Genomic DNA, 27,590 nt, shown 5'->3' on the forward strand with positions numbered 1-27,590 from the left:
TACTTAGGTTATATCTAGTAAGTATGGAGATCGGTGGTGAATCAGACTGAATCAGGCTTTTACTGAAAAATGGAAACAATTTTGATGGTGAGTAGTTAGGTATTTGACAAGGGGGTAGACAATTGTATTTAAAAGTGTTTTTTGGAAACACTCTCATGAAAATATCGCTGACATGGCAAAAATTATATCTAGTAAGTGTGGAGATCTGTGAATCAGGCTAGCTTTTACTTAAAAAAACTGGGAACAATTTGATGACGAAGAGCTAGGTATTTGATAGCCTGGGTATCCGGACTCAAAATTTCAGAAAAAAACACTCTTACCTCAACATACAAAGTTTCTAAAATTTTAGAGTCTGGTGCAACTGAAAAAATTGGGTACAGTTTGTTTGATACTGCCTGTGAGTGAACCCTTGTTGACAGACTATCAAAACTTTGTAAACCCAGGCAGACACACATAATTAACTTAAAACCTCTTTTACAAACTCAAAAAACTTTCAAAACTACTTTAAGCTACATCAAAACATCAGCCACATTTATAAAGGCTCTTTTCCAGCGGCCATTTTGTTTAGAAATGAACCTGCGTTTTCATTTTCATTTGTTTATCTTTTTTTGCAAGGTCAGCTTTTTCCATAAATACCCCTGCAGACGAGTTACTTAGACCAGACATTTGAAAGAGGGTAGACAATTTTCTTTAAAAGTGTGCAGTCGTTTTCAGCCATCATGTTGAAACCACTCTCATGAAAATAACGCTGAAATGGCAAAAATAACCTTAAGTCCCCTGTACTCGACTGGAGCGGCAGGACTGGTTTTATTTTTAAATGTCTAATTCGTTTTCTTTGAAATTTCGCAATGGTTGCTGAAAGAATTAACTATTGATCTTTTCTATTGAAAAATACCATCCATCCCAGAGTGGGAGTTCGATCGTTCTTTTGATAACACACTCCCATGCCACAGGAGTTTAGAAATCCTTTTTATAACTTTGATTGCATTTTATGATCCTTAAATAATGATACCCTATTATTATGGACGATCGCCATTGGTTGATCTGACCTATATATGTTATGAGTTGTTTTTCTCGGTGAGTGACGGTTCGTTTTTTTCTTCTAAAGAACATCATTGGTGTTTTGATAAAAAGTACAGTACATAAGGGTTGCATTTGAATAGCTGGTTTTCTGAAGGTTTGATTGCTTGTACAGTATTTTTGGATTTAAACCTACTTTGTAAGTTACTAGAAAAAGTCCTACCGGATCTGTGATAAGGGGGTGTTTTAATTTCACAATTGGCGGTTGTTGTTTTTCAATTTTGGAAATCGTTGCAAGTGAACTATGCTGCATGGTAATTTGACCCTTGCCGTATGAGCTCTTGTGTTTGTTAGTACAACATTCAAGCCAGAGGAGTTCAGAATTTTCTATTAACACGGCTGGCGAATTGTTAGTCGCTGAATTGTAATACAACCCTGTCTCACAGTCCTGGTGGAACTTTTTTCCTCAGTGGGGATAAAAATTCCTATTGAAATCCCAATGGGGATGGAAATTCTATTGTTCAAAGGTTAAAAAATCCAGTGGGGATGGATTTGGAGTGCAATTTTTAAACATTTAATTTTGAGTGGAGATGAAATATAAGTCAATTTCCCAGTGGGGCTTAAAGTTCAGGGTATTTTTCCTACCGGGGACAAAATTTTGCCAGATTTTCCAGTGGGCCGGGGTCCCAGTGGGTCTGTGACACAGGAGTGTTGTAATGAGACGCATGATGAACAATTTCCACTTTTTGATGTTACTGAGCGCTACCAGAGATAAGAGAGCAAAAGGATCGAGGTACTGGGTTCGATTTTGACCCTTGACAGACTTCAAGTAAACAAGGGTTTCATACACTTAATCTTTCGGTGGGATTTGTTGGGATGACCTCCAAGGAAATAGTTACCAGCTCCTTGTTTATTTACTCAAGGAGAAGGAACTTTTAAGTTGTGTTTTTTCAGATTATGTTTTAGGCGGTAAAGCTTTATCTTTTCTTCCTTCTTTTGTTATTTGGCTTTCACCGCGCGACTGTGTCAGACATTCCTTAAGAAGCTCTATATTTAGATAAATAGAATGTTTGTTTGGGTCCCAGGGACCTTCAAAGTTTAAAAAGTTTGTCTAATACTGTACACCTTGCACAAATGTTGATTGATTGGAGAGGTTGTTTTTTCCGTTTTTCAAAGCAAAAGGAATATGCTCTCTTCGTCCTTCCAGACAATTTCCGCTTTTTGTCAAAACAGGATTTCGGTGACCCAAAATGTATTGCACTCAATAACATGCAATCCTTCGAAACCTAAACCAAATCCCATAGATCCTTCCGTTATATACAGTATAGTCTACGTAAAACGAGCTGTCTGTGGCTCCCTTCTGGCTACATCTTCTTTGATTTGTTGTATTTCACATCATTTTTTCTTTCATTTGTGGAGCTAGGCTGAGAGGCTAAATTGCAGGATATGCAATCCTAACTTAATCATTAAGAGATGATGGCATTCAAAGATTCTTTTCTCATCGTTTTCTTTCATTTCAAACAGTTTTTCATTAATCGAAGAAATTTATTCATTTTTCCCGGAAATTTTAAAAATGACGAAATCGAAACTGGTAAAAAGATGAAATTTTGCCAAAATGGGCTGTACTTCCTTCTTGATATTTGTACCATCAGCTAATTGTTTGAATCTGCACACCCTAGTTCCTTGAATACCATAATTGCAAACTCAAAGGGATATTGTTTTTTTTACATTTATTGATTTTCCTCTCTAATAGCTTCCTGATCAAAATTGTTAAACTTCACTTTGATTTCCTTGAAGAAATCTGCTTAGCTCGTTCTTGATTAGATGGTGGTTATTGATTTCTTCCTGTGTACATGTATGCTAGTTGTTGTCTTGCTTTTTTTGTTTATTTCTCATTTCTCATGCGTGAATGCGTGAAAATTGAAAAAAAATTGCGTGAATGCGTGAATTGAAAAAACTTGCGTGAACATGAAAATCCACTTTTTGACTGCGTGAATGCGTGAATCTGGGCTATTTTGTGCGTGAATACGTGAATTTTCCACTGAATGTGTGCAGTGTTCCCGATTTTCCAATGTTTCCCCGATTTTTTCCGAAAATTTTCCGATTTTCTAAAAAATTGGGTTATTGCGTGAAACTCGAGGAAAATGTGCGTGAATTAAGGGTCCGCTGGGGGGGGCCTCTCTCATGCTACTATTCAATTCTTCAAGGCTCCTCTTATCCTGTTGCTGGAATTTATTACACATTTTTTTGTAACAACATTCAAAATCTTTGAAGCCTTCAGATTTTCTTAACCTTTTGAGTTTTAAGCCTAAAAATTTCTTAATATGTTCTTGTTTTTGCCATTCTGTGAGTATTTTTGTCCATCTTCCTAAAAAATATGGGGATCTAAAGTCGGCAAAGCCTTAAAATGTTCTTAACTTGTTCTTAACATTTGGTCATCGAAGCCTTTTGTTCTGATATAGTTTGTTCTTATTTAAAAAATGTGTATCCTACTTCTAACATAGTTTTCTATGCGAACTATGCTTCTAATCAGTTTATCAGTTTCGTGTCTAGAGAATTAATAAACATGTTCCCCTTGTACTCCAAATCAAATTGTAGTTGTATGTTTGCCCTTGTGTCTCGCTCGAGGGTTGCTTCTATACAATATACATATGCTAGATTTGATATGTAGAGCTCCACCAAGCGAATCAGGTTATTGTGAGAGTGAGAGAATGGAAATAAAAAGTTATATTAGGAAGCGAAAGATTTAAAGCAAGAATGTCGTGGATGGTAAATTTTCGCAAAGCGAAAAATCAGATGATGCAGTAATGGATTCGACTTTTACTTTTTCCATTATTCATCCCTTTTGCCGAAAGCAAGATCAACTCACAACACGATGTTTATTTGTCTTACAGTTGAATGACGCTGCACTTAGTTCGGTCATACGTGGGACTCCTATGCGTGTCTGACTTATGCTGGGCAAGTAATAATCACAGATATGCGAAATTTAGCAACTCTTTTTAGCCTATTAGTTCAAGTATTTCTCAGTCTCAAACGCGTGTCTGTGTGATGTTTGATAAATCGAATTATATTGACTGATATCACAGGTTGATAGTAATCTGTACTGGATATTTTCATCGGCGATTTTTTTCTTCTCGAATAAAAATGGTTCACGTTTTGAATTTCAAATTGCCCCTTCCGCTTTTATGAATCATCAATATTGCATATTATAATTATATATTTTCTTGAGATTTACTTCCATGACACAGCCGTATTGTAGAATGAATGAAGGGTGTGTGGGACACACGTTTGCAGTACACGTTTTCTTTATGAATTAAATGACTTTTTTCTACCCTGACCTTAAATGATAATCTAACGGTTGCTTCCATAATAAAGACATCGCGACAAATGGGGTTTCCATGTTTTGAGATTCACGTTCAAAGTGATTACGTTCGAGGCATGTTGCGTTGTATTTTCTATGGAAATAAACCGTTGCGCTTTCTTTTTATTTTGTTCAGTTCATCTTGATAAATATATTGTTCCATAAAACTAAAAAAGTTGATAGGATACACATGAGACTGATGGACATACCGCTATGATGAATTTTTTCTTCCCAATTTTTCCTTCTTTCACTGACACACATATAACAACTGTTTAAATGTGATATAGAAAAGTATCTCTCTGCTGTGAGATAATATAAGTGGCAATATAGATGGATTAGAAAAACGGCGTGTCGAAAAAAGAATAAAACAGACCAGACATCTTTTTATGTGAGAGTATCGCTTTTAGAAGAGAATGAATTACACATGCAAGATTTGAATGTTTGAAGACAGTAAGTAAAGTATATATAGGACTATTATATATACATTTGCCCAGAACGATAGTTGTAAAGATAGTGAAAAGCTTCTTTTCGCGCGCCTTATATATCCGGTTTTCTGTGTTTTCGCGCCTAAATTTTGCTATTATTGAATTGACGAAAGATTCACGGCAGACGAAAAAGGTTCGATATAGCGCAACTTTCGTATCCTTTCGTATTCAATAGTTAACTTTGGCTGGAACCTTTTTTCTTTTCTTCTGACTAAAACACATTGCCTACCTACGAAAAGAGAATCAAAATTGATAAATTACAGTAATTCTTTTCGTTCTTTTCATAGTTTGAATTTTTTATTTCGATTGTTGTCGAGGAAACCAGTTTGAATTACGCAACTTCTGAAGTTTCGGTTGACGGCAACTAAGTCTTCATAAAAAATGTAAATCAAAACGATTTTTGTCGCTGAATACTCGCTCTGTCGCATGTCTGTATTTTAAAATTCTATGGTTTTCAAATTATTTGACAGAGGAAATATTATGAAGATTGCCCACCCGTCACATCACGCCAGTAACTACCTATGGTTCTTTTATGCATTTCAGGAGTATATTTGAGGTGCAAGTTAGATGAGGTTTTAATATATAACGAAAATTATGATGGAGGAAGGAGTGGTCGGAGGTTTGCCTTCGATGGATTACGAAGAAGTAACGCCAGCTGGATACATTGAACGAGATTTCGTCGGTAGGCTATGTTTATATTTGGTTTCATTTTGCGTGTAACTCGAGGTTTATGAAACGCTTTTTAAAACAAGTTTTGTTGTTTATTTTAAGATCACCGACAAGTTTTTATTGGACTACATCACAGGCCAGGTGAAACGAACAATCCCGGCTCACGAAAAAAGCTCCCAAAATTATCAACATCGAGAGTGCCAAAATCATTTCGATGGGAAAATGGGAAGAAATTTGTCAAACATGTGGACGATTCAGCCTCAGATGGGGAAGAACAAGGTAAAAAATCTTGACAACTTTTCTGTTTTGTTTTGATATTCAGGATGTAAGATTTTTTCTCTAAATCGAAAGCCGGTCGCTGGGTTCAAAGTCCAATCGAATTTTTGACCAATCAATTTAGATTTGAAAGTTTAATTAACCAATCAACACCCAGACGCTCTATCACGAGGGTAAAGAATGTTAAAGATGGCGCTGTGAATTTTTAACAAGAAAGTGATTTTTTCTTCAATTTGAAAATATTTTGTCAATCATTCAGACAATTTTTATTATTAATCAAAGGTTTGACAATCTTTAACATACATTAAAGTTCTTTTTCCCTTCTGTTTCAAAGTAAAACCCTAACCTCTTTTCCTGTCGTCAGTTTTTTCAGCAATATTTTGTGTATCTATCTTTCCCAGCATCACACTCATTTTTCTCGTCAAAAATTTTCAAAATACTTGTTTTTGGCTTTCTTCTCTGATAAATTATGATATAATATAAATATGATTGTTCTGAACATGGTTAGCTCTAAATACAACACAATATTTCATTGAGAGAAAATATTTTATTAAACAAAAAAACATTCACAGGAGAAAATACGGTTTGTGTAATTTACGATGCGCGATCCAACGATTCACGATGCGCGATGCACGATCCATGCATATATTATGTTAATTATTCTAATTATGCACGAATAAGTTTTCATAATGCTAGCTACAAACATCCTATAACAATAACGAAAAAAAAATTGAAAAAAGAAGGGGAAATAATTTATCATAATCAGAATGATTAAAATAACTTATATCTTCTGTGTAGAAAAAAACTGAAAGAAAAAGCCTTGACGTCATAGAAAAGTTTTGGCGCGAAAAATTTATTAAGACACATACTCATTTTTGTACGTTCATTATTTTTTAAGAACAGTGAATAAGGTAAATAAGGAACCATTGGCTACATTATTACTTTTGGCATGTTCTTATAAAAGCATTTCACCAACTGAATTGCAATAACTGGTACTTTTATTTATTTGATATCTTTCTTTGTTTGATGATCAAGTTAATTCATTTGATCTTTCTCAAAAAAGGTGAGTTTAGACACGCGCTCTTCATTAAAAACGTCTTCCCTACTTTACCACAACATTGTAAATTTTTGTTTATAACCCTGTCTCAATCCAATGCATTTGGTTGGTTTAATCGGAGAAACGTTATTTTTTTAAATAAAGAAAGCAAAAAGGTTACAAGATACTTTAATCGTAGAAATTTTAGCGAGACTAATTTAAGCGTTTTAGCGAGTTTTCCCTATTTTCGCTAAAATTAATCTCGCTAAAACACGCCGAATCGACAGATCGCTAAAATTCATCCGCGCTAAATTTTTCCAAAACGCAATTCGCTAAAATAAATCCAGTTTTTTTTCTTCTTTTTTTTACGATTTTTGCGAAAACTAATAAAGATATTTATTTTTGTCGGTCCCTAGAGTTCTGGAAGAAAATGTAGGCTTAAAAACACACGCTTATCTCGAACCTCCGTTATATCTCGAACTTTCACCAAAATACATCTCAAAAAGTTATTTGGAAATGGCGATTCGCTAAAATTAATCCACGCGAAATTTTCTCAGACAAGTATTCGCTAAAATTTATCCACGCGAAATTTTTTGAAATCGTGATTCGCTAAAATAAATCCAAAAAAAATCAAGATTTTCCTGACTCGCTAATATACGCTAAAATTACTCTCGCTAAAATTTCTACGATTAAAGTATTCAATTCAAAGCATGGGCAAAAAAGTTCATGTTTTGATTTGATTTGATTGTTCAGGTTAAAATATATACACGCATACTTTACATTGGTTTCCCAGGAATACAAAAGATGGAATTAAAATATGTGATTACTAAAACCTGTAAATGCATAATTAGAATAATTAACATAATATATGCATGGATCGTGCATCGTGCATCGTGAATCGTTGGATCGCGCATCGTAAATTACACAAACCGGAGAAAATATTATTCATATTTTGTTGGTATTGATAATGTTATCAATTTATAATCTACATAGTCTAATTTAAAATTTAGAAGCATCAGCTAAATATTTCACGAAACATTGCCACATAATTTCAATATTTTACTACTAGTTTTTTACCCCTAATTTTGCATTTTGAAAATAACATCTCAATCGAAGCGTCATTGCAAAACTTGCTTTTGATAAGATAAAGTCTTGGAAAATGTTAATCAAGCTGCATCAAAAGTTGAATAAATTCTGCTTTGCAAATGTCCAGAGTGTTTAAAGTAATGTGTATCCTCTGAAAATAAGTTTTTGCTTTTCGCAAAGACTTAAAAATGGTACTTAATGCAACTCTGCTTAATGCTCATAAACTAAAGAGACACATCAAGGGTGAGTGGAGAGATCCTCAAACAAAAGTTATCCTTTTGGCCTTGAATAAAAAAATGGTTTCGTCAGTATAGAAATTTTGTTACTCATAATATATAACCTAGTAACAGGATAACTTGATAGTGAATTAATTTCTTAGCGCCTTATTTTTTATTTAACTGCCGTAAGTTCATGTAATGTCGACAATAAGTTTTTGCAGCTATTTTTTGGAGTCAAAAGTGTATAATAGTTAGTCCGTAACAGTTAGTCAAATGCTGAACGCAAGAAATCTCTGGTGTAAGTTATATGTTCTCTGCAAATCAATTTTAAACTTATTTTTCAAGTTATAACTGATGCTGTTGTTATTATGTTTCTATAACTGGTTCCATTCAATTACTGTTCAGATTCAGATGCCCTGCCTTTATGAAATGACAGTTCAGCAAGTTTCAATAAAAGTGAACAGGGTCAATATTCTCCAATAGAGATCAGTTACTGACTAAAAATAATCCATTAAAGCATTCAAATTTCATGGCAATATTTCTGTAAATTATACAAAATGTATACTGATTGTACAACCAAACATTCTTAACTCCATAACTGTATATAGTTTGAGTATTTAAAATTAATTCAGAAGTTGTGTAAAATGCTCAAGTTTTTGTCCAAATCTTATCGTATTGCACAATATTTTGGACATGAATCTGGACATAAGTTGAAAGTACACACATGGAAAATATTTTAAACTTCAGTGCAACCATTGGTTTTCGTATAATTTGAAGCTGAATTGTTTTGTAGTTATTATTCTTAGAATTTTTTTTCAGAATTTGTATTCCAGATTGATTTTTTTTACAACATCAGTTTTTTGCTAAATTCAGATTTTGATGTAATTAGCAACATAGAACATGCTATAAGAAAATTGGGTCTGGTTTGCTTTTAAGAATTTTTTTTGTGAATCATTTTGAAGAAAAAAAATTAAATTCAACATGTAAAGGATTAGAATACTTATTGAATCATCACCAAACTACAATTTATCAGAGAAGATTTGAAATTATAACAGGCTACGTCAACTTGTTAATGACGTAATAATGGGATTTAACTTTTTTTCGCCAAAGTGTTTGTTTGTCTTTGTAAATTAAAAATGTTTTAAAAAGGGTCAGCTATGGTCCTTAGTGTTTATTTGTTTTATGGTTATCAAGATAGACAGATGATTGGTTTGATTCATTTAGTTTTGGTACTGTAATGGAATAACATGGCATATTCTTACAGGAATTTTTCTTTCTATTGCTACATTGGAATATAGTGCACGTTTTATTTTGATGTGAAAAATATTCTTTTTAGTTTTCCACCATTGGTATTTTATTTTACCAAAAATGTTCAAGGTGAAAGAGATATGCAAGACAAACTTTAGAAAGCAGGAGATGTTAAAGTTAATTTTGTATATTTTATACTCTCTGGGGGGAAACATGTCCCAAGTTTTTATTCACTTGAAGGCTACTGTTTTTTTGTATTTATGTACATTAACTTAGCCTACAGTGATCCAGAAAGATTTCATTAGGCAATAAATACCTTTACAATTAAATATGATGAATTGAAATTTAAAAGAACTTTTGAAAAAATATAATGGTTGGTCACTTTGGTTTTAATTATTAGGATAACAATTTCAGGTAGAATATGTTAAGACATTAAGAAGTTCTTCGGGTCACCAGCTGTGAAATTTTGCATGTTATAATGATAGTGAAGGGCATATGCCCATCCCTCTTTTTGATTCTTCAATAAACTATTAAATAATGAGTGAATGGTTTGTCTCAATTATTGATTTGTTTTGACCTATTAAGAAAGTAAACCAAGAAAAATTTTTTTGATTTGATCAATTGTCATTTTCTTCATCCATGGTGAAACTCACAAGACTATTGATTTTAAATTTGAAAAGAGTGAGAAAATCATACAAAAATTTTGAGTTTTGTGAATGAGTTATTTTAAGTTTTGATTTATCAGTTTTGATTTGTGGCTTTATTTTATGCTCCCTTGGCTATGCACTTCACACTTTTCAAGGTTGTTTGAAAGATATGTTTATGTTTTGTGTAAAATTGGTTTAGTGGATGTAAATTTAGTGTATAGTAAAGGCAATGTAGTCACCAGTACAATTTAATTGTTTACAAAAACATCTGATTTTTTATGTCCAAATGAAATACATTCAGATTACCTCAATCTGGTCAATGATGGGAATCAAATGACTCAGACAGCCTCCACGACCTTCAAAAAGAAATTCAAAAAAAATCCTATTCAAATTTTATATCTTAATCTTTTCTCAAAATCTTAATATGATATCTTCAAAAAAATTTTCTGTGTGTTAATTTTTCATTTTTCTATTTCGTGAAAAGTTTTTTTAACCTTATTTTATTTAAACTCCATGAAGAGATGATTGAAGTATAGATTTTTTTCTTTTAAGAAGATTTTATTGGAACATGATGGTTTTTAAACTATGATCTCTTTTGTTGAATTAAAATCTCTTCATACCCTCTTAAGTGAACCAAAAAACAATGAAATCTTTATATTCACCATGACAAAATTTCATCATATCCTTCCTTCCTCATACTAGCAAACAGCACACATATTCTATTCTTTTCCCTTTTTTTTACTTTCACTCTAAAGTTTGAAAATGTTTATTTGGTTGAGCAATTTAAAGAATAGAAACAAACTTTTTGTAAAGGTGGTTTGTGTTGTATTTAACACCTAAGTTTGCAATGAAAACGAAAATTTAAGCTTCATTGAAGAAACTTAGATTTTTCCTTTTTATATGATTGAATCTTATTATTTTCCAAGTAGAAAGTTTATATAGTTGAAAAAGAGTGTTTTGCTAATCAACTGATTAAAAATGAGGTGTTTTTTGATTGACAAGACCATTAAACCCTATTCGTACTAGGGGGGGGGCTCTTTCTGTTCGGAGGTCAAACTATTGTTAATAGCTCCTGAAATAATAGAGCTTTTGCCGTGAAATTTTCTGTATATTCCTAACTTTTATTTAGCTTCAAAATAAAAAAAAATTTGACATCTAAATATTTTCACACCTTGAGCATGATGAGATTTCTGACAGTAAGGTGTCACAAAAATTGACACTTTTCCAGTACAAATTTATTTTCATTGTCAAATATATCGTTTAAACCGTAATTTTATTGAATATTTAGGATAAAATAAGCATTTTAAACTCAGGCAACTTTTTTCTAAAGTCTTTGTTAGAATAAAATAGCTATTTATAAGAACAAAGGAAATTTTCGGTTTTTGCTGACTTTGGGCATGATGAGTGACGTCATCAAAAAAAATTTTTGTCAAAAGTTACCTTACGTCACGAGGATCTTGTGTGCCAAATTTCATCCAAAAAGACCCACTAGATCAAAAGTTAAGGGGTGGTACAGGAAAAGCCCCCCCCTAGTTCTGAACCGCCCCTAAAAGCCTAGTATGAATAGGGTTAAAGATGAGCTCAGTAATTGTTTACATAGAGTCTATCAGTGTCCAAAGGATTAAAGAAATATTGACTAGAAAATTTTAGGTGACCAACCGAACTCTCTTTGTTGATAAAAAAGAATTTGGACATGGAAAGGTGATGTCATAATTTCCTACTATAATACTAGAATTGTAGAGCTTTGAGTCTCATATTCACTTGCATACTGTTCATTATATTGATGTATATAATGTTTGGTTAAATTTCATTAATACAGTAGAGTCATAACTCGTACATGAACGGGGAATGCCAATCTGTTCGAGTTATGGAATAGGGTTTACAAGAGGGGCCATAAAACTTTTTCGAATTAAGGAGACATTCAATTTTAAGAGGTTCCAGTTAAAGAGACTACAATGTAAAAAGCTTTATGGTTTCAAAGGTTTCAAATTTTTCTGAGAGGCTCTTAACTTTCACCCTATCATGCTTGATGGACGTGCTCTAATGGATGGAAGTGGAAGTCAGTGATGGAAATTATGAGATGATATGGAAAACCGCCTATCATTAAATAGTGGAGTGATTAAAATTTAATTACTAGAGTTGTTCAATTTGTCATTTCAGATAATGATTAGCATATAAGAATTATTACTGAGAGATGCCATATTAATCTTCTGAATGATTATAGTATGTTGGCTAACGAGAAACTGATTAATTTGACTGAATTATCCTGCTTTTGCATTTGTTTGTTGTGTTGTGTTGTTGGTTTTTAATAAAATAAACACCTTCCACTTTTGTTTGATGTTGTTGTTGACACACAATGGTTAACAAAGCTGATATGCTAGGTAGGGATCAGTTTCAATTTCATCACATATGTTAATGTGTATAGTATTTATGGGAATATAAAAAATTAAAGATATAAGTTTAGGTCTGTTTAGTATGTTTATATTTCAATCGCATGCCTTGCTGTATGTTCAAATTTAGCAATATATAGTAATCCAAAGGTCGCGACTTTCAGTGTAGGTCAAAACTACTTTTTGCAATTATTCAGAGGTTTTAACTACTTAAATGCATCTTAGATTCCTAAGTTTGTTTTAATGCGATTTTGTCTGGTATCTGCAGGAGAAATGCGTACGGTATTTTCTGACATTCTTTGAATTATTTTAACAACCATTTCTTTTTTGTAAAGATTTTTTACTTATGAAACTTGGAAGTTATGTCTCTTTCTTTTGTAGACCAGCTAACGGGTGTCATCCAAATTGCTATGTAGATCTATTTTCCTTATTTATTTTTAAAGTTAAAGATGAGTTCAAAGTCACCTTTTTTATTATAATAAAGTCTAACAAAATTTACCTGATGATCAAATATGTTTTTCTCCTTAGTGGAACAGTTGACGCACACCGCGCCCGCTTCAGAACGCGTCAAATTCATTCTGGGTGGTGATGGGGAGGAAGAGAAACAAGTGCTTGAAACGCCACAACTTTTCACTGAACTTGAAGAATTGTTCGTTCATTTGGACGGAAATGCAGAATGGAAAGAAACGGCTAGATGGTATGTTCTTGCGTTTTTTATTTTTGAGTTTGTTACTGGAGTGGAACTGATACACCTATGAACTCTTTAAAGCGGGAGAAGACTGGGTTCTAGTTTATCAAGAAGGATTGCCCCCAAAGACACGCCCAAAGACACGCCAATCTCTCCTGGTAAACTCTAACCCAGTCTCTTACGTTTTATTGGTTGGTAGGTGCATTGTATTCCTATGTATTTCAGGCTAATATTCTAAATGGAGCATTTCCTACAATCAGGCCACTGAGATATCATGAGCTAAAAACAGCAGCCCACCCAGTTTTCTTTCTTCGCGAGTGAATCACCAGTTTTACATCACGTCAGTATTATAATTTCCGAAAAGCGTTATTGGGAAGTTGAAACCCAGGCAACTCTCAAATTTCCTTCAATTAGCAGCTTACGTAATTTGTATCGCTCCCATGCACATAAGAAGTCCAACTTTATCATACTGCGTTCGACCACCAAACGGGCTATTGACCTATCTTTGACGTCACTTGATTTAACCCAACCCATATATTTAAATTCACACAAATGACCTGAATGGCTATATAAAACTCTTTAATACTGCACGAAAATAATTTTCTGCGGAAGAGTATTTTCCCAAACGGTTTTTCAAATTCGTAATGGCTCTGTTGAACACTTTCTTCTAATTGGCATTTCTTGTTAGCTTCTTTACTTAGACCATGTTCAGACGTTACGATTCCGTATCGTTCCGAAACGAAACAGTTCCGAAACAAATTTGACCGTCAAAATTCGAAACATCAAAAAAGAAGACGTTACACATCAAAACAGATTGAAACGGTTTCGCTCCCCTATTTTCATAGGAACAAAACTGTTCTGTTTTCTTGCTCCGAAACTTTCCGAAACCAATATGAACACTCTCGATCCGTAACGGAAACCATACCGGAACGATACGAAACCGTAACGTCTGAACATGGTCTTAGAGTGCACACGAGCCTCAACTTCGGATAGTTTCTCGTTGATATTGTAAAAGGGCTAGCGAGGTTCAAAAGTATTCTTAACTTAGGTTTTTGTTTTCCTTTCATACAAATGTGTTATGTTGGAAATAGACCAGTTGTATTGCATCATACTGTTATGCTTGCTAAGGAAATGTAACCTGTATCAAACACTTTTCTTTGCTGCCTGAAAAACTAACGTGAAGTTAAAAAATATCAATAATTGCCCTTGGGAGGGGTTGTTACAGGCTAGTGAAAACATGTTTATACCGCATGCCAACCTTTTATTTGATCGAAAACTTAGTTTTCTTTACTGCAGTTTGTATACAATTTTATAAAGATTTATTAAGAGATATAATGGAGTATGATTAGTTTGCTTATTACCACACAACAAGCAGGTCCAGCCTCATTAGTACTCTCTAGTCAGTTTGTTCATGCCCCAAGGAAGAAATCATTCCTCAGAAACTCTCACGTACTCCTTATCTTAATATTTCCGATTTGACAAAATTGAGTTCTAACGGTATTATTGTATTATTCTTCATTCCCTTTGCAAAGAGCTTTAGGTGCACCAATGCGATAAGAAGCAATTTACAATTAGAATCGAAAGATATGATTCTTTGAAAATTGATTGCAAAATCAGGCCAATTATAGCCCACTTATCTTACTTCGTTGTCTGTTAGGAAATGAACAATTTTTTGTCTCATTTTTTTCTCAGAGCCTGAGGTCTCATCTTTCGATTAGGTCATCATAGACCAGTATAAACTCAAATATATATCAATCCTTTGAAGAAATTGCTTCTTAAGTTTTTAATTCCAATATACAAATTTCTATAGAGGAACTACCCAATTGCCCAGAACTGCCCTAAGTAAAGTTTATGCTGTAGTAATCATTTCGATTTCATTTCTGGGTGGGCTGGCATATAAGGACAAAATTGAGTACACAGAGCCAAAGAACTTTAATCAGGGGAATATGTTTACTACCTATGAAATGTAAAGCATCTTAAGAATGTCATACACGTACTCATCCGAGCTTATCTTCCTGGTATAGAGAAAACAACTTAAGAAGTTTTGTGGTCGTTACTAATTTATGGAAAATTTCCATGTGTTCTGTGTATCATACTATGCAATTTGTTTTCGTCGTGTTGGTGTTTTCCTCTCTCGTCAATATTTTAGTCAACCCTCTATGCGTGGGTTTTACGGTCTGCTTCCAATATTGATAGAAATATCACCTTTGACCATCGATGCTATATATAGTTGTCTAGCTCGTATTAGAAGCTGTTGAAAATAGCTACTCGTATTTTTTACAGGAACAAATAAACTGTAGTCTAATCATACCCCAAAAAATCACATATTTGGTTATTTCAAAAACGAATCCCGAAAACAAAAACGATACAGTCTTGAACTGTTCTTTTAGCAAACCTCACTGCTTTGAATGGATGGGTCGTCTATTGAAAATTCTTATCTCCATAATGCTTTTATCTCGCTAGGTACAAATATGAAGAAGACGTGGAAGAAGGAGGTGATCGTTGGAGTAAACCACACGTGGCCACCCTGTCATTGTACAGTTTGTTTGAGTTGAGGAGCTCTTTGACGGCCGGTACTGTCATCCTGGATATGGAGGCTACTTCTTTGAACGAAATCTCTGGTGAGTGTTGAAGGATTTCTTGACGAATTTGTCGTTCTACTATTCGAATTTTTCTTGCGCTGAAAATCTTAGCTCGTAAACCAAAAGAGGTTCGGCTATTAAATGCTTACACCCAAATACCTTTAGCTAGCTCCTGACTATTGTGTGACATTTCTATTGCCACTATATAGTCAGTTTCGAATAGGCTGATTTCTCTGGTGGGCTTGTACCCAAAATCGTGTTGAGGATTTCAAGACAGTTAAGTCTTTCCAAGGGAGTTTTGTACACAAAAAGAAAAATGACGTAACACATCTTATTTTGCAGACAGCGTGCTCGATAATCTGATCACGTGCAACAAGCTGGACAAAGGATTCCGTCAAAAAGTCAAAGAAACACTTCTATGTAAACATCGTCACCATCGGAGTGCAGGATTCCGTCGTAACCTTAGCAACATCATGAGTAGTCGGAAATCGTTCAATCATTCCGCATCAAAACTCTCCCGAAACGGAACTAACGGACACCTTCAGGATCATAACACCGGACATACAACCCCGAACGGAACGGCCGAACACACCGACGACCATCACACAAACCCGACAAATATCAAATTATTCCGTAATTACTCACAACCGGCTTTTCCAAACTTGAAATCACAACCTTCGATTATTGAGAGATCAGAATCTTTACCTCAGGGTGCAGCTGGTGTGGGCGGGGGTGGACATTTGATATACCAATCACCGCCCTCTCACGATGGTGAAGATGAAACCATGGAAAATAAGGTGAAGACGATTGCTCATATATTCCTTCTCTTTGGGCATTATTTCATAACGAAAAGAAAACCGAGTGTTCCTGAGTTTGATTGGCCTATGATTTTGTATCGAGATCCTAAACTTCTAACAAGTACCTCAGCAGCAAAAAACAAATTTCATTTTGTTATTGCTGTAAACGTTCTAGGCTACAAAACCTCTAGCCAGCGTATTTATTTATGAAAGTTATCGTTAGTGAAAAGTAGATGAATCTTCTGAGATTCTGGTCAGGTCACCTTGATTTTAAGTAGATTCTGATAACAAGGTTTTCAGTCGTTTCTTGGTAACTGCTGTCTTCATGATTTTGTAGTTCATAAAGAGGAACTATTTTCATAAGTTGCATTTCGTTCTTTTTTCCGCAGACACCAGGATTTCTAAAGCGTTTACCGTCCAATGCAGAAGCCAGTAACGTTTTAGTCGGAGAAGTCGACTTTCTCGAGAAACCGATTGCAGCATTTGTTCGTTTATCAAAAAGTTGTATTATCGATGATTTGACCGAAGTTCCGATTCCGACGCGATTTGTGTTTGTGATGTTGGGTCCTGCTGTGTCGCAAGGTCGTTATCATGAAATTGGAAGAGCTATCTCAACCTTGATGGCTGATGATGTAAGTTTTCTCATCGAAATAATGGTCTCATTTAACTCGGCTAATTTAATTAGCTGTTTTACCGAGCAGTCCTTAAATTTCGAAAATTTCTGAAATTCTTGCAGTCACTTTAGCGTAATATCGGGCTGGACTTTTTTATGGAGTTTTATTTTTTAGCAAGCAAACAACCCTAATTTTTGATTTACTTGATCCATGAAACAGCAAATCAATTTAGCCTAGCGCTTCGTCTGATACCCACTGTTCACGAGTGTCAAACTATTTTCCCAAATACATTCGAGGCTCCAGACGTGATACCTAAGGTGGAATTGACGCTTCTTTGTAAAGTTATAGTACACCCCCGTCTCTGTGACCCGGTGTGATCCACCCCGCTGTACAAATTTGTGAAAAATTGAGCAAAATTTCACCCCATTTTCTGTTTCACCCCACTGGCTTTTCAACACCCAATGGGTCACTGAGACAGGGGTGTTATAGTAGATGTTGACTATGAGCTTAGTTTTCAAAATCCGTAATTCTTTTCTTTTCAGGTATTTCATGATGTTGTATACAAAGCAAAATGTAGAGAAGATCTTATTGCAGGAATTGATGAATTCTTAGAACAGGTACGATTTAACATTCCCATTGCAAACAACCCCAACTTTTTTGGAAATCTTAATGTAAAGAGAGCGATGAAGAGTTGCACTTCTATTTTTCTAGCTAAGCAGACAATGCACCTTTTGGACCGTTGTCGTGCGGTCAGGCGCGTGCCACGTTATTATTTAATTACCCCCTAAACTTGATCCATTCCCTTTCTTACCCCCTTTTTCTATTGTCTATAGGTGCGAAAAAAAAGACTGAGGCGGTTTTAGGGTGGCAATATGCAGCTACGGTCGAATAGGTGTATTGCATTAAAAGGAACATAATCTGATATACTTTTTCGCCCTTGACAAAATTCAAATGTATTTTGAAATCTTAGGAAAGGGAAAGCAACATTTGTTTCTGACATACGGAATAGCTTAAGTAGGGCGGCAAATATGTTATTTTATCCGTAATCTCTACACATTATGCAATTTCATTCTTGCAAGCTTTCAAGTTTTCTGTCATAAAACTGACGAAAGAAAACGGATCCAAGTGTGCAAAAATAAACCTAGCTAACCTTGCAACTACGGTTAACAATTCAGACAAATCAACACGAGCTAATTATCAAAAGAAAAAGAAAATTAAAGTTTTGAGCCGTCTGAAACTTCAAAAGAAGAACTTTGTCTTACTAACCTCAATAGCTCAAACAATTCTTTCGAAAATTGAATTGCTTTTTTGTTCTCCTCCATTTATTCCAGCTTGATTTTTGTTTACGCACAGGCCTTCTTCCTCAACTAGTACCTTCGGTACTATCTACGTGACAAGTCCGCTATAGTAGGGAAATGATGGAAATGACGTCAATACGCAACTGTTACGTCAATTTTCTCGAGTTTTTTTTGAGAAATCGGCTACACCCACTTAAAAGTCTTCTATATCGTTTTTCGAGAGCTTTTGATTGGTATAAGTGGTTTTGGGTTTTATTGACCTTGAAATTTCGTCAAATTTTAGGAGTCAAGGAATTTTACCTGTACAGTAACGTCAGTTTTTGAGTGAAAAACTTTTTGAATACTTTCTTTGAAACCAGGTTTGGTTTCGTCGCAAAAAATATGTCAAAGGTTCCTAGGGGTTCACCCCTACTACTAAGTAACCTAGTTTCGGTCAAACGGAAACTCAAAATATAGGTATCAAAATATACTCCTCGGCTGGAATGAGATGATCACTATGAAGCTACTATTGAATACATTTGATTTTTCATTGGACCTTTCTTCCTAGTCGTGTTAATAAAAAAAAATAAATCTATATTTCCATTTTTCAGGTAACCGTCTTACCCCCTGGTGAATGGGACCCATCTATTCGTTTAGATCCGCGCTTGTATAATCACCATCGACCTCGACGTATCGCTATCGAACCGAGACTAGAACCACCAATGGAACACTCTGATAAATTGTCTGATGGAAACGATGGTGGAAGCATTAGCGAGAATTCACATTCATCAACGAAAACTAATAGACTATTTAGTGGATTATCACGTGATTTTAATATATGGAGGAGCCGTAAAAGGGACTATAAAGATGGATTTAGTATGCGTTGTATTGGCACTGCCATTTTTATTTATTTATTGTTGCTAGGAGTTATTTCAACTATCGGTGAAAATGAGACTGGATCGACCGGAGGATTAATAGTAAGTCGGTGTTTGTCGTCTGTTTTGGCTTCTGTTTCACCTATCACAAGACAATAATTAAGCACTTGGATACCTGCACGTAGCCACAGAAAAATTACAGAAAATATTTTTTTTTGGGTAATGAAAAATATTTTTTAAAGGGTATGGAAAAGTCGGAAAAGTAGTATGCTTAAAATTTTTTTTTCTCATTTCCTCAAAAATTTAGTCGTCTGCCCTTGTCTTTTTATAAAGTTTCTGGAGATAAGACAGGCTAATGACAAATTATTTTTTCCTCTTTCTTTCCAGGGCACACGAGAACACATATTGGCGTTATGTATCAGTGGTCTTGTCTTCACCGTATTCTCCGGTCAACCACTACTGGTTTTAAGTTTCGCATTACCGTTGTCATTATTCGATGGTTTACTATACAATGTGTGTTCAGACTATAATATAGACTTCTTATCGTTTCGTATGTTGATCGGTCTATGGGCTGTTGTCTTTCTAGCCATTTTCGTTGCCGTCAATTTGTCATCTTATTTGAAATTTTTCACGAGGTTTAGTTTGGAGATCTTTGTCATTGTACCGGCATTGGTATTACTATGTTACGGTTTCGTACATATGTGTTATATGATACAGTTGTATGCTGCTTTGCCAGGAACATTCTCAAACCAAACTTGTTTATGTGTACAATCTTATCGGGAACCTTTAAATATGTCAATACCTATCAATAATTACACGTTACCAACAAACGGTACCACTATCCAAACTACAGTCAACACTTTAAATACGACATTCAACTCAACGGCGGTCGTGACTAACACCACATTCTTGACAACGCCCTTGACAACGGTTGCAATGACGACCATACGTCAACAATATCGCGTCAAGCAGAAAGTCTTGCACAACATCCATTTCCGCGATTGCATAAAGAAAGATATGAGCTTGGTAGGGGAAGCATGCATGCATGGTGTCTACCCCTTCACGTCAATTTTGACGGTTTCATCCATCGTGCTGTTTCTCTTTTTGACCTCCTTCCAGCATCTTGGATATCTCCCAAAACAGGTTCGTATTTAAATTTAGTAGGGTAACCGTATTTGTAAAGGCAGATGCAAATTCGAGGTCCTTTTAATATTAGTTAAGAGTTCAGAGACTTATAAATCATTCAAACCTCTAACTAAAGCTGCAAATAAAGGGCTGGATTCGAGTTAATAAAGGTCGAATGACGCCAAATTTCTAAAGTCATAGATACAGACATTTGACGGTACTTGATCCTGGTAAATTCGAACCCGGTCCTCTTCTAGCATCAATAATGATAAGTACCTTTTTAACCTACGTTTTTAAGCCATTAAAATCTTCAATCTTAGTCACAGATAAATGCTACAGATTGATTCGTGTATTATTTACAAGTAATAAATTAAAACTCTATTTCTTTTAAAACAGGTTCATCAGTTCTTCCAAAATTTCGCCGCTTTGATCGTTGTCATCGCTCTCTCGGCAAGTGCCAACCAATTCAACATCAACATTCGCTATCTGAGTATCCCGAAATCCTTTGCGCCCAACGGTATTGAACGGACACAATGGATTGTGGATCCTTTAGTATCGAACGAAGCATGGATCATCGTCCTAGCTGTGATTCCTGCTTTCATACTAGCTCTTATGATTTTTGTGGAGCAACAGTTGAGCGCACGACAAATCAATAACCATTATGCTCTACTGAAGGTAATCTTCTATGTTTAAGTTCAGTTTCATTTGATACGCGTTTTTTATAAGAACATTCAAAATTTTTGTGCTAAACGTTTAAGCCTAAAAATGTTAAATATGTTTTTATATTCACCGTAAAGTGAGTGTTTTTGTCCGTTTTACTAAGAAACCGGGTGTTTCCACAGAGCCTGTGGTGTTCTTAAAAAGTTGATTCTGGCCATCGAATAAATCAATCATAAAAAAATCTTCGAACGCTAGTTTAGGATTCAGTCAACTTGACTGCTAACGGGAATCTTTATGAAGACCAGCAAATCTCGTGATTCTCTCTCTCTCTAAAAAGCAACGATCACGATTTCCTAATTATTGGATTTTTATTCCTCCTTAGAAAGGACATGGTTACCATCTTGACTTAGCAGTTGTTTGTGTTGGCTTGTTCATCTCTTCAGTATTCGGGCTACCATTTTGCGTTGCCTCCATTATCTTGTCTATAAACAATGTGTACTCCTTGACAACCAAGAGTCAAGCTGATTTTATCGGATGCGACACAAAGATTAAGTAAGTTCGACTAAAATAAATCATGTTCCAATTCAAATGTCAATCCATATTTAATATTTTCTCAGATTTTCATGTACATAAAAAAGCTTGAGTAAATTACTGTTTTTATAAATCTTTTCGAAACTTTCTTAGAGGAACGTGTAATTTACTTTAATTTTCGGAAAATCTCAGAACAAAAAACATTCGAGGCTACTGGAGTTTATAGTGGTCCTTTCAGATAAATTTTATTGGATGTTCACTCCAGTCGTGGACACATTGGAAGCTGTTAGGACAACACTTTTTCAAGAGGACTCTCATATTGGCAGTAATTTTTTATATCTCTTTCTATGCCTGAATTCACCTCTCTTACTTCATTTGTCTATTTTTTCCAGGGAGCAACGACTGTCGAATCTATTGACGTATGTTCTGATCACCTTAACGCCCACAATGCGCCCAATATTGAGATACATTCCTTTCCCTGTTCTGTATGGACTGTTGATCGTCGCACTCTTCAAGACCTTTGCTGGAACACAGGTATAACATTTTCTCTAAGTTGCTGTAATTTAGCATAGGGCATTTCTGATAATTGCAACACTAGCTTTGGAACTGGCTCCTCTTTATTTTTATTATATGCCATAGGAAGTATATCTATAGAGGTCTGCGATTCAGACTATGCGAAGCAGCACTGTTATACTAATTGTATAACGGTTCTTTTGCGAAACGGTCCATTTGAATGAATTTAACAGGCTTATACGTACCGAATTCCATATAGTTGACACTTTTTAATTCGATCTTTAAGGAATCTTCCTCGAATTAGAGAAACATTTGAATTAAAATGATTCATACCATTTTTATCACCTAAAGGACCAAAGTCCAAGTTTGAATTACGGAAGGATTCTAACTAAATAGGTTCAATGTATAGCAATGTGCCCTCCCGGTCTATATAAATACTAAATACTAAATAGGTTCTAATTAGAGAGAGAATTGACGGTAATTAATTTCAAAGATAGATACGGGTCCACCATTATTCAAATTGAGTTTTTGATGAAGAGATATAAGATATTGATGAATTGACGCTTAACAATGGAAATGGTTGTGGTGTTTCGAGTGACAGGGGATCCATCATTTTCTGACAAAAAAATAAGCAGCATTTCCTCGACTTTTTAAGCTTCCGTAAAATGTTGACAAAATGCGTCAAAATAATTGTATCCGTTTTGTGTCAAAAATGTCTGGGAAAACTAAACCACCACTGCATATAAAAATAGGTTCTCATTACGTAATCTTTATGCTACTTTTAACGACCAGGAAATCTACACCCTGGATATATTTTGGCCTCTATAACACAATAGACAAAAGAAAATTATTTTGTTTGTTTTATTTTTAGTTTTCGGAACGTTTTACGTTGTTGTTTATGCCGAAAGAGAAACAACCGGACATCCGCTACTTAAGGCAGGTCCCACTCATCAGCGTCAACATTTTCACCTTATCCCAAGTCGTGCTCACTGTTTTGTTGTGTGTTGCCAGGGGAACGTTGGCTGTTATGGTCTTCCCTATTGTTGTAAGTTTATTGTAAAGTTTTCACATTCATCGAAAAACTATTTTCTATTTTCTGTAACTTTCTTTTACTTTATTTTTTGTGAAAGAAAACTCCCTAAGATTGTAATCGATTCGGTTTGTTACGATTTGCGACGGCAATGCTCGAGAAACGAAGACAAAATATCCGATCAGGGTTGCCTGTCCGATGTCCGACCGTTATTTCAAGCCCTAGACGACAAAAGATTAAAAGATACTTATTTTCATCTTGTTTGGTTTTACACTTAATATGAATTATGAATTTCTTTCGTTACAGACAATTTTATTGATCGTTATGAGAGCTTTGATGGAGCGTATTTTACCGATGCGTGACATCTTAGCATTGGATGAACCATTGCCATCTTTCCGTTGTATCTTACGAATGTGCCGGAAACCGAGAACCGAACTACTTAAACCGGAGTCGATCGAGAAAGGCGCTTTGCTGGCAGACGAGGTAATATTAATGAAGATTCAATATTTACGAAATTCATTACGTAATGTTTTCTACGAAAACAGTTTCATATCAGTAGTTTCAAATTTTGATACATACAAAATATCATTAATAAGGCTGAATTTACCTGTTCAAAGCTATGAAAATCTATAATATGCTGTAATAGCGATATCTCTAGTTACTTTAAGGATTTACCTAAAGAGCAAAGCCTGAAAGTTTGAGACACTGTGAAATCTTCAATCTCTCCTTTTGATCAATTTCAGAGTCATGAAGATGTTCTACCAGATATCAACAAAGATTTGGATCGCGTTAACATTTCTGAAGAGCTCAGTAAAACGGCTGCATGGAAACAGCTGACGTTTGCGGAGAACAACTCACCTATAAGCAACGCTTCTCCAGGCGACGCGGTAGACGGAAAGAAACGTCGCCGGAAGCGCTCGCGTACGACGAAACCAGGCCCCAATGTAGGTAAAGATTCACCTCAATCGAATCCGAAATCGCCACCTGTTGAGAATAATGAGTTAATTGAAATGAATGGACATACCATAGGGCTTCCAATTGAAGACATTGAACATCGTTTACAACCGTGGATGACCGCTAAAGGAGTAGAGGAAGAAGAAACGGTCAACGGACGGCTCAGTAGACAAGGAAGTTCGGATCGTGCGCCGCCTCCACATTTAACTCGACAAGGAACGGTTGACGAAAGCCAATCAAACAGGTCACATTCTAAACACGTGTCTCGTCAAGGATCGGAAAATAAAGATTCATTTAAAAGACAACGTTCTAAAGATAGAGGTTCGTTAAAAAATTCCTCAGGAAAAAGACATGATTCTAAAAGATCTCATAATAAACAAGAAGGGCGTAGAAATAGCTCACATAAAGCACCAAAAATACATCATAAACCGATAGTTCCGCTGGAAGAAACCGCCCTTCCGCCCTGGGAACAACCGTACCATTCTCCGCCTCGGAAAGACTTTGGTTTGTTACATATACCAACAGACGATAGTATGGTACCGGATGTTGATCCGGCGTGTTCCGTAGCGCAATCAAGCGCGGATAACAACTCGAACTCTGAAAATGTTTCGCAGAATGAAACAAACGAAACGAAAACGACTTTAGACGATACGATATCACCGATTGTCACCGATCGTAAAGACTCGATTTTAAGCGATTCTCCCAGACATTCTAATGTTGGCGGAGACGAATCGGGCGACGCAAGCGCTGAGTTAGACTAGTCACTTTTCTTTCTCTCGACTTTATTCTGTTAGAATAGATTTTTCTTTATTTTATTTTTTTTTGACTCTGACTGAATCTTATTTATTGAAGCAGATGCGCTTTTTCTTTCGTAAATACAGTCAACGTTTTTAAGTTTAAATTCTAAAGTTTCTTTACGAAGCTGGGATGCTCAGGACCTTTGATATATTATTATCCTGGGAAGTTGACTTAGGCAAGTGCGCGTCGGGTATGTGCGAACCACATGGGCAAAAACCCTATAAAACAACAACTGAGTCTCTGACAAGGTAAATCAAAAATCAACACCATTACAGGGACATAGGTTCTCGTAATTTGGACCAACGTCTGAAAAATTTGGCTGAAAACTTAGAAAAAAGGGTCTTACAGGACTTTGGAACGTCAAAAAGGGGAAACATTTTCAAAATTCAGTCCCATAGGGTTGACTTTGACTCGTCACTAGGTAACCTAGTCCCCCGGATCATTACAACATGTAATCAACTACTAGAGTGCATCATTTATGTGCGTTCATTCGTTTATTTCTTGTCTCAATGAGTAATAGCCTACTGGATTTTTCAAATTACTGAGCGTTTAAGGTTGCTTTTTACCCATTTATGTTAATTTTTCCTATTTGTTAGAACTTTTTTTTTTATGTTAAACTTTTTTATGACGAACTTGATAGTTTTATTTATCTTTTGAATAACACTTTTGAAAATACTTGAAAACTTACCATACGGCAAAAAATATTTTTATTCGCTTTTACGCTTCATAGTTTTATTAATGATATTGCTGTTATAAAGTTTATTGTAATATAAACTTTTTGACTTACAGTACACTGTCTGCACCCCAAAATGTCGATGAATTTTGTTTTCTTTCTGACGCCTCAAATAATCATTGGAAATACAAAAATGAGCCTAATAACACTTATTTGTCACCTAAAGATTCTTTCCCAATGCATAATTCCATTTTAAACCATTGTTGATAAAAATTATTCACGCCCGAACTTTCATTTTTTAAAGTTACTGCACCCCAAAATGTAGGCTAGCCTTTTTCCGTATAACTTCTAGTGAAATCAATAAATCTTGTTGATTTTTTGTATGGTAAGACCTAATACAACACAGAATCGACATAAATTTTAAAAATAAGGGAATTGATCCAAAAAATTGTCAAAAATTTAAATTGCTTTTCTACTGCACCCCAAAATGTAGGTGTATTTTTGCGTGTTTGCAGAAAAAAGCAGAAAAATTACATCAAAATTTATGTTTTTTTGTAAAAAAGTTTTTAACCGGAGACCTTCTGTCAAATTATCAAAAGAAACCTAAAAGTTTTGCTTCGCTTGGTGTTTTAAAGTAGCATTTTAATCAGTTTTAGTTCCGTTTTTCACGGAAAAATTGCTACTTTTTGACGTTTTTGACGTCAGTTTTGTCAAAATTTCGAAAAATGAGGGTGCTTCAAAATGACATATCTTTTATTGGGTTTGAGCTACCGGCATAAAATTTTGACACAATGTTCAGGATAAACAGGGCTTTAAAGACGACCCTAGTTTTTAGGACTTATCTTTTAGTCTTGGTGTACCAATTTTTATTTGATTGAAAATCTGACCGAAAATTCAGACGTCACTTTGGAAAAACATCTCTGGTTTCGCAAGAAAATTATCAAAATAAACGATGAATTCGATTTAGATAAGTTGATATATTCATAGGCTATCCATTTCCAAAGTTTTCTGGCTGCAAACACGTTGAAAAAATTTCAGTGGACGTCAAACCAAAAACCTACATTTTGGGGTTCACACACATTTTGGGGTGCAGACAGTGTACAAAAGTAGACTAGTTCCTGAGTGCAGGGTAGCACCACCGTCTTGCCAGGCATAATTCGCGACCCCCTTTCAAAAAGATTTTTGCCACCTTCAAACCATCCAATCACATGTGTTTACGTCAGTAAAGATAAATTAAAACTAAAGTCTTTCTTCAACAAAAAATTGCATGTTGACAGCGCTAAAAAGATCACTAAAAGGGAACCTTATCGCGCTATTTGTCTCCCTCTTGGTCTGTGTTAAACCTTTTGCCTTAGATATACTTGTAAGTGTTCCGAAGTTTACTAGGGTTCCTAGGCAACAAGAATAACACATCTTCAGAGTTTTCTTAATTACACTCCTGTCTCGTCAGAACCTCAGAACACATCAACATTTCTAGCGGAATGATTATGAAGCTCTATTCAGAACAGATCAAAATTGCTAGGGCGATATCGGCAGCTTGCGTATATCCTCAGACATATCCGAACAATCTTGAGCTATTTGATCCTGAGATCCTAAAAAACAAAGAAAGGGCTAGATTCAATCCGCCATTTTCTATACTGTGCAAATGCGGCACAAATGTTAAGGCTTTCCTTGTGTTCTTTAGGGACCTGCTTCCTCTAACACACCAAGAGGACAGTTCAGTTTTTCTGGCGATTTTGTCAGCAAAATGCTTATGAAAAAGTCGAGCATTCCTTTCTCATCACATCCCGTTACGGAGGAAATTATAATGGCGTGAAGGTCCCATGTTCAACGTTCATGATCCTGTTTGTTGTTGTATTGGCGTTTCTTTTCGCGTTCTTGTTTTGCTAATGCTAGTACAATTTCTGTCTTTGTGTTTTTGTGCGTTTGCTTGCTCACACGGATTTTAAAAAAGCATTTTGGGCCTGGCCTGTACTAACGCACTTTGTAATAAAGCCACACTTTGTAATATCTGAAACACTAATACAATAATGACCG

The 27,590-nt window shown here is 35.2% G+C and overlaps 1 protein-coding gene across 3 annotated transcripts; it reads left to right on the forward strand.

Annotated features, from left to right (window-relative positions):
- On the forward strand, positions 1 to 25,600 carry LOC136815502 (electrogenic sodium bicarbonate cotransporter 1-like). Of its 3 annotated transcripts, none has more exons than XM_067071959.1 (16): positions 1 to 87; positions 5,410 to 5,548; positions 5,638 to 5,814; positions 12,965 to 13,133; positions 15,588 to 15,745; positions 16,049 to 16,503; positions 16,893 to 17,135; positions 17,660 to 17,734; positions 19,006 to 19,371; positions 19,657 to 20,412; positions 20,791 to 21,069; positions 21,437 to 21,606; positions 21,978 to 22,119; positions 22,970 to 23,143; positions 23,435 to 23,611; positions 23,872 to 25,600. In XM_067071959.1, exons 2-16 carry the CDS (start codon positions 5,461 to 5,463, stop codon positions 24,841 to 24,843), a joined length of 4,401 nt encoding a protein of 1,466 aa, XP_066928060.1. In that variant the 5' UTR covers positions 1 to 87; positions 5,410 to 5,460; the 3' UTR covers positions 24,844 to 25,600. The 3 variants fall into 3 exon arrangements, with proteins under 3 accessions (XP_066928060.1, XP_066928059.1, XP_066928061.1); XM_067071958.1 differs by lacking the exon at positions 1 to 87 and adding an exon at positions 4,743 to 4,831; XM_067071960.1 differs by lacking the exons at positions 1 to 87; positions 5,410 to 5,548; positions 5,638 to 5,814 and adding an exon at positions 12,205 to 12,427.
- Positions 25,601 to 27,590: the final 1,990 nt, after the last annotated feature.

This window comes from Clytia hemisphaerica, unplaced genomic scaffold (genome assembly GCF_902728285.1).
Source record: "Clytia hemisphaerica strain Z4C2 unplaced genomic scaffold, Clytia hemisphaerica genome assembly, whole genome shotgun sequence".
NCBI classification, from domain to species: Eukaryota; Metazoa; Cnidaria; class Hydrozoa; order Leptothecata; family Clytiidae; genus Clytia; species Clytia hemisphaerica.